General features: G+C 37.8%; 1 protein-coding gene across 1 annotated transcript; it reads right to left on the bottom strand.

Annotated features, from left to right (window-relative positions):
* Positions 1-986: 986 nt before the first annotated feature.
* On the bottom strand, positions 987-8,657 carry LOC149847359 (protein neprosin-like). The gene is made up of 6 exons (XM_089994007.1): positions 8,514-8,657; positions 8,323-8,409; positions 7,219-7,443; positions 6,806-6,976; positions 4,615-4,668; positions 987-1,367 (listed from the first exon to the last, which is right to left on the bottom strand). Exons 1-6 carry the CDS (start codon positions 8,655-8,657, stop codon positions 987-989), a joined length of 1,062 nt encoding a protein of 353 aa, XP_089850133.1.

The raw sequence follows: 8,657 nt of genomic DNA, 5'->3' as shown, positions 1-8,657 counted from the left end.
TTTTTCTGATATTTTCCATACTATATTTACCACTTACATTATACATTCAAACCATACACGCATCAACCCAATCACAAGAGAGGAGCTCTACCAAGTAGGCTGGATCAAGATATCATGAATTTTCAAATGCATATCACGATGCTATCTCAGTATACACATCTTTTAAGAGACAAAAATTACATAAAGATTTTAATTTTTGACAGGTAATACAGATGTGGGCATAAGAATCTCAGCTCATAAAAATCATCAAGGTTCTGCTTGGGCGCCTTGAATCAGAGGTGCGTTGTGGTTTCTACCCATGCTCTCATGATCTCTGCTGTTTGGGAGCAGTGTTGCCAAAACACTAGATTGGGAATGGAGATGGCAGCCACAGCACCACATGTCAACATCATTCACAAGCGAATGTTTTTGGCAACTCCATCTTCAGCACCACATTTTGGCAAAACCATATTTTGGCACCACATGAAAATTGTGTTTCCACCTCAATGTGAGAGTGCCAAATGGAGCCTAAATGACCCAACTGAAACCATGAACAGCTGAACAACAACCATGTGTTAGACCACAGATTTCCCTTCAACATTGCCATCATGTCAAGAAGCATTTGAGCAACCGATGCTTAAAATCTCACCTTAAAATGTTTTAATCATGAGAGTTTTAGCTGCAGGAGATTCTATTTACAAAGCATCCTTACAGTAAAGAATATATAAAGTAACCAGCACATCAATTTAGAAAATAAAAAAGATTAGCACCAATAAATAGTATATGAAAAATATATTTTAGTGCCATTATCACCAAAACAATTTTTAATCGTTGAAGGAAGAGAGCATCATTTATTCATTCTATATCTCAGCCAGCATTATTGCTCAGATTTCCCATGTCACAGGATACTCCAATTCATTCTCAAGGCTTGTCCTCTTATATACTAATTCTTAATAGAAAATTCATACAAACAAATGGTGTATCCCGTGTTTTCGTGACAGCAAATTTCACAAGCAGTCTTGGCTAAGACCAGGGCCACCATTGTACAAGAACTCGCCCGGGTCATTCAAAATTTCTTCATCATTATAATCTACAGTGTAGCATTCAGGCCTGTCTTGTATAATTGTAGCATCAGGAATTCTCTTCACTTTCCGGTCGCCGTTCAGGTATCCGATACGACTGACGAAGCTGGCTTTGCAATAGCCTTCTTCTGCAAAATGGCCACTGCCCATTTGAGTTAGAGTATGGTACCCTCCTGGCTTCGAATTATAAACCTGCCCTCCATATAAGGTTGAATTGGCCCAGAAATTCAAGTAGCTAAACAATGAATTAGGCCAATATCCAATTAACTCTTGGTTAATTTCGAGCCACCAATCTTCTCTCCAGTCCTGCAAAGGCTTAAGAGCAGTACTGTCACCATATATAGAATTCCAACCTCCAATAAAAATATAACACTTTAAGAAAAAAATTGTGTTTGAACCGGAGTTTGAAACCAAACCTCTCTCTCTCTCTCTCTCTCTCTCTCTCTCTCTCTATATATATATATATATATATATATATATATATATATATATATATAGAGAGAGAGAGAGAGAGAGAGAGAGAGAGAGAGTAACGTGTAAGTTATTAGATCATTTTTCACCCAGACCATCACCCTTTTAAAAAAACAGTCTTGCATGTGTTTAATGCTTAATCCGAACCTGTAGATGTGTTTATTATTACTTATTCGCTTAGAACCATATTTTGGATCAGATCATTTTAATAAAATTCTTGATTTTTTATTAATCAAATTATTGGTGTAATATGAACCATTGTTTTTTTTTTTGTTCAACTAAAAGCACATCTAAACATGAAAAATGTTTAAGCTGATATTTGTTTTCTACTAAATAAAGCATAGGGATCACATTTATGCTTTTAGATTAAGTAAAAAAATACTTGTAAATATGTTTTTTGAAGGGGTCGTTTGGGAGAAAAATGGCTGACACATTATATATATATATATATATATATATATATATATATATATATATAGAGAGAGAGAGAGAGAGAGAGAGAGAGAGAGAGAGAGAGAGAGAGAGACGAAAGTAAGAGAGAGAGAGAGAGAAGGGTTTTTCATGTATTACTTAAATCTGACCACACAAATATATTGGGCACGGTTGATTTACTCGAAAATGACACTTGGATCATGTTTTATCAATTAAAAACAGAAATTTTTAAGTTTCAAATATTTAGAAAAATCTTAAATAGCCTATATTTTAAACCTTATAAAAACCTACTTCCAAGAGTCGGTTTCCTATAAAATCAAACATGTAGAACACATTAGTACACATATTTCCTTGGCCTCCTAGGCCAATGGGGACTGAAAGTCGATCACCTGCCAGGGACTAGTAGGTCTGGATGATATGAAGCAAGTGAATTAACCTCGGGCCATGGAGAACCGTACAAGGTTTTTGCAGGCACCAAACTGGGTTCGAGCTCAATCTACAACTCAGTCCAGGTTTTCCCGTCTAATGGGCAGAAACTTGTCCAAGGTGCTGGACCATTCCAGGTGGGTTCGAACCAGCCCCTGGGATACTTCATGTACCAAGTCATATAACTTATAGGGTACTTGATGTCCGAAGCAAAAAAAAATTGGTCAAAAAATGGGGGCAATATTTGATGATGTTGGCCTTACTGTCCAATGAACAAGCAATCATAGGTTCAGGTCATGTCGACCCAATCAAGCCTCGTAGATGGAATCAACATGGCCGAAATGCTAGAAACAGGCTTTTGGATCGTGTTCATTTGATAAAAATACAAGATTTTATGAGCCAAGGCAAAATCATATATTGCAAGCCATTGATTTTTCATGGCTCAAAAAATCATGCCTGTGTTGTAATCTGATGATCCAAGAGGCAATTCCCACAAACCAAAACCATATAGATCACATCTGTAATGTTAGTTTCAAAACACACCAGAAAAAAAACTAAAAATTTTGAAAAAGAAAATGGCGACCTGACCAAATGTTAACCCCAATGAATGGGGGGCTTAAATTTTTCTAAATCAGATTAACCCTTGTGAACTTGGTTGTCCAAAAACAGAAAAGAAAATTCGTTGAGATGAATCATGGGAACATGCCCTTGTAGGCACTTGGGGATAGGGTGGGCAATGGGCCAGGCGAAGTGGGTCAAGCGGACCCGGCATTGCCATGAGCTGGGTTTAGGCCAAGATTTTAGGCCCAGGCCCATTAGGTACTGGGCCGAATCCCAGCCCGTTATATATGTAGACCGGGTCCAAGCTGGCCCATGGGCTAACAGGCCAGCCCAATGAGCCTGAGTTATTTATTAAAATTTTAATAATATAAATTTTAAAAATTAACTATTGCTTAGTAACTTGGAAACTATTATTATTTACTTAATTAGTTACATTAATTTTAAGAAAACTGGAAAGATAATTAGTTGGGTACATGAGAAGATAATTAGTTGCACTATTACTATTTACAAATGGTTTTGGGTCGGAACAAGCCAGACCCGGCCTGTGGCCTGTTTCACATTGGCTCATCGGGATAATGGGCCAGAGCATGGCTTGCTCTTCAAACCCGAGCCCGTTAAGAACCTGGCCATCTCCGGAATGGGCCACACCTAAAGCCCAGCGGGCTGAGCTCTAAATGGACTCGGGCCAGACCAGCCACTGCCTGATGCCGACTACTACTTGGGGCATGATGGAAGACATTTGACAAGAAAAAAATTAAACCAGAACTTGGTTAAAGAAAGCACATTAATTATTTAACTTTTTAATTAACTTCATCTACAATGTGGACTAATTGCATGAATTACTATGATAAGAGAAACCATAAATCACCTTGTATAGTTTGACCGATAAGTAGCTTGATTCTCCAGCATAGATTGAGACAGGTAATGTTACTCCCAGTGTAACATAAGGGTTCACTTGTACGAAACCTGGGCATTTGATGTTGTAGCAGGCAGTATGATTCGCATTCTGCAATAAACAAAATACTTTTAAGAAGATGTTATATGCGTATGCATGTGGGTGCTGTATACAGTTTTTTAACCAAATATATTTTCCAAAAAGAACCTAAATCGGTCTGAAGTGAATCTTTTGAAGACAAGTTTTTGTTTAAATAAATAAATAAAATCTAATATATATATATATATAGAGAGAGAGAGAGAGAGGGATAGTTTAGTAAGCTCTGGGTAAGGAACCTCTTAGTAAGAACTTAAAACTCATAAGGGATGGTTGTTTTGACCACATCTGACCTCTTTGATGTGTTCAAACATGGTCAACTCTTGAACCATAGCTTTTGGTTATAAAATCATGTTGTTTTAGGGTTTGAAAGTTCGGTATGCAAAAATACTGAAAAAAATAAAAATATTACAGTTTTTCACTAGAGGGTTCCTTACCACAAGGGTAGCAAACATTTTCCTATATATATGTGCAGGTAGTCTCAGACATTATTCAAGCCAAATTGGTCAGATTCAGCCTGAATCAGCGAACTTCATAGCTATGGAGTCTGAATTGGCCCCTTCAATGAATAAAAAGGAGCCAACTAGATTTGATTCTGACAATACTGCATGCAGTATGTATATATGTAGGTATATTTGATGTATGGAGAGAGAGAGAGAGAGAGAGACTTACTTGCCAGAAAGCAAAAAGTCTGGTTTGAGAATCACCATATAACTTGTCATAGACCTGCATAGCAGCTTAATTATCATAGCAGATACATGGTCAATAACAAACAACATGAAGATCAAGAAGGAAATACATGAGCAGCCAATTTAGCCATGGAAAAGAAACAGCAATAGATTTCCCAGACGCTGAGCAGTAGATTTCCTGATACTGTTTGATGCTTGGAGTCCTTTTCTTTTAGTTTCTACTGGGTACACACAGTTTGTACATAAACGATGGCACGTACGGATCTTACATTCTTAATTTAATTTGAATATCTTCTTTTAAATAGTTAAACAGATGTGGCTCATATCGGGTGTATTATGAATTCAATGTTTTTTTGTAAACAAGGAACCCTTGCCAAGAACTGGGTCACATAAAGATAACTGCTAGGGGTCTGGCTAACCCCAGCTTGCCTTTCAAAAAAAAACCTGGGTGGGTCATTGACAGATAATAATATCTTAGGGATCTTATCAGTTAAAGGCACCCACACACCCAGTTGGAGTCAAACCTAGGACGAAAGGTTCAGCACCTTCTGGTCAAGTTTGCGGCTACAAGGGTGACCCAGGCAGAAATCAAGGATTTGAGAACCCCAATTCCTAGATTTTGATGCCTACCCTGTCTCCATCCTCCCATCCCCAAATGGGTTGGAGGGCCTTGGTTTTGGGGACCTCACCCACTTTGCTGAGAGCACGGATCAGGTGATAGAGCAAAACATGTTTTCTTTCATTAGACAAATAGTGGGGCCTACACATGATAACATCAATAGCCACTGTTGATCACTAGGATGGATGGTGGGGATGCCAAGCATGGATGTCCTGCTGGACGCGCTTTTTCCTCTGGGGACACATCAAACTTGACCTGAAGTTCTCAAGATCATGTGATGCCCGTCCTCCCAGAGGGCAGATCAGGTGCAATGTGATTGCACACTTCTCGTGTGTCACTTTCATCTAATCACTCACCATATATCTGCCCCACAGCTGAAGGGCAGTATCATGAAGATGGTGGGTGATCAAGTGCAGTATCACAATAAAAATGTGATATCACACTTTGCTCTTCTTTTTGTCGATAGAGAGTTGGGGTTAGGCTGACCCTTGCCAATTATACAATTATACCATTTGGGGTTCTAACTTGCAACTACTCAACACAAGGTGACGTGCACTAACTACTGCTGACAGACAAGCTGAGCCCCCGTGACACTTTGCTTTCTAATAACAATAAAAAATAAAAGAAGATGAAAAAAGTGTGCATGAAAATCTTCTCCTAGTTACAGTGTCATCCTTTGCTCTATCCTAGATACTAAAGAGTTTATAAATAAGAAACAAACTATTGTAGCAGCAAACACTTTGGACACGTTTGAAAGAGAGAAAGATGTAGAAAAAGTGTGGAAAAATAGAAAATCCAAATGAATTTTTTGACCTTCCAAAGTAGAGACTTTTTTGCTGAGAGTAGAAAGTATATTTTTTTGAACAAAAACATTCCTCTATAAGAAGAGTAAGAACGTTTCCTACCAAGAGAAAATTTATTTTTACACTCTCACCCCTACCCACGGTTTCGCGTCACCACCATCCACCACCATCACCAACACCCTCCTCTCTTTCATTTTTTTTCACATTTTTCCACTCTATTTTTCTCATACTACACAAACAAGCAAAAAAAAGCTTTTTTTTTTTTAAACTTCTATCAAAAAACTTTTCGTAGGCAAAACTGTTTTTTCATATGAGAGTTTCTCTTTTCCAAACGTGCCCTTCTAGAATGAAAGAAACATATAAACCGAGCCCATTAATTGACCCGGTTTTCAATGAGGGTTTCTTTGTCATGAGAAAAACATAAAACTAAGAGACGAAACCAAATCAAAGTCATAAAGTTTTTTTATCCACACCAAAAACTTGTCTCTAAAAATCTTTCAAATAATAATAATCTGAACTTTATACTTTTTATCAAAGATGAGTAAAAAAAGAAAACTAAAACGTCCACATATATATATATATATATATATATATATATATATATATATATATATATATATATATATATATAGAGAGAGAGAGAGAGAGAGAGAGAGAGAGAGAGAGGAGTAACCATCCATCCAAATAAGTAAAAAAAAAGAAAACTAACACGTCCACACACACACACACACACACAGAGAGAGAGAGGTAACCATCCATCCAACTGCAATAAATTCATTGATATTGGTGGCATCACCACTTGCAACAGCAACCAGATTGGAACTAAATTCTCCGGAAAGGACTCGCGGATTCCAAACGGAGATGTCTGCCCTTGCACCAAACACGCCATAATCTTGATCAAATTTGCCTAACACGGCAGCAAACTGTTCCAGATAGAAAGGAAAATCAAGTCATTGTCTGGTTTTATTGTTGGCTTAGCTAGGAAAATGCATTCGTTGGATTTGAAAGGGCAAAACTATTTAAGTAAAGAATCACACTAAACTATTTATAGGAATCACGCTTAAATATGCTTTGTTTACTTAAAATAGTTATTGTTCTAAATGCTTCATTTTAAATTACGCATGCTGCCCTTATTTAAGTGTGATCACACATAAAGGGTTTCAACCTCACGAGCTGGATCCAAATTTGTTGAATCTGTAGGGAGTGGAGCATGTCTGTACACAGATGGATATGAAATGCTTTTTGGGTCATAATCAGATGGAGGTCTCATAATGGGGATTGTCCCTTCTGGGCACTCTGCTCTCTTGGGCCAGGCCAGCTGACTGAATGTCGGTGCCTCAGATGAAGCAGCAAAGGCCTTGGTTCTCTTGGACAACATAGCTGGTCTCATCTGCATCCAACATTTCCAAATGTATAAGATCATGCAAGTTATCATCTAATAGATAAACATATATGAACATAAAAAATTGCAGGTTAAGATAATACGAGAACGGATCAAGTGATATGCCAAATCATGTTTTGTTGGTCTTTTGGGGTCGCCGCCGTTGGCAGCACCCATATCCATCATCCACTGCACAATGGGGATCCACAATAACTTGCTCATGATGTCATCAATATTGCTGCTTGATCTCACCATAAATGGAGATTGTGGCAAAATGCGACTTGACATAATTTCTTTTTTCTTTACATAAATAAACAGCGTCTGAGAAAGGAGACCCGGCCGCACTGATCTTAGCCTGCCATACCTACGGTTGCTGTCCTAATGATATAATGCTCTGTGGGCACCCCTTAACTCATAGGAGACTCCTACTTCATCTTGCAGTGCCTAACTATGTGATACAGGCCAATCATATAACATTCTGTGTGGGGTTTAAATTATGTTTCTGTGAGGCACATAGAAATCTGTCATGATTGGCCTGTGTCACATAGAAAGGCACTTAAGGGATCCCTGGATCTCTCAATCCTCTGACAACTAGTCATAACTGTCATTTTTCTTTGTATTAAAAAAAAAAACATGAATGTGTACAGCCTTACTTTTTGGAGCCAAGCAGATGGTTCTAAAATTCATGTAGAATCTTAGAAACTCATTTCAATGCATATATCAGTTGATTTGTTCTCAAGAAAACACTCTTAAGGCACATGGATACAAATGGTACAACGGAAACTGAAATTTTCAAGAGCATTACATTTCTGAACCACTCTCGCATAGTGTTCGATCGATTACTTATTAATAAATATGGCATTGATTAATCCAAGGAAAACTATTTACCTGAATTTTGTGATCCTTCAGCAAAGGATGATCAAAAGCTGGTTGGCTATAAATATCCACACAGTCAATCACATCCCCAACTTCGTTCTGCAAAACAAACATTTATTTTTTTCAAATCAAAATCATGGTCGACATACATGACAATTGACCATGATGATGATGACAATGATGACCATGGTAAAAAGATGGACCTGAATAGTCTTGACTGGTGCCTTTTTTGTCACTGCAGGCCTCTCCAATTCATAAGCCTTCCTGGAGTTCGTTTTCCCATGCACTCCATGGCATAGAACAAGTGAAATGAAAAAGAAAATAGATAGTCTTAGAGCTTCACCCAT

This window comes from Nuphar pumila, chromosome 2 (genome assembly GCF_984573655.1).
Source record: "Nuphar pumila chromosome 2, dmNupPumi1.hap1.1, whole genome shotgun sequence".
Taxonomy (NCBI): Eukaryota; Viridiplantae; Streptophyta; class Magnoliopsida; order Nymphaeales; family Nymphaeaceae; genus Nuphar; species Nuphar pumila.
Note: the sequence above shows the minus strand (reverse complement) of the source record. Positions and strands in the feature narration are given on the sequence as shown.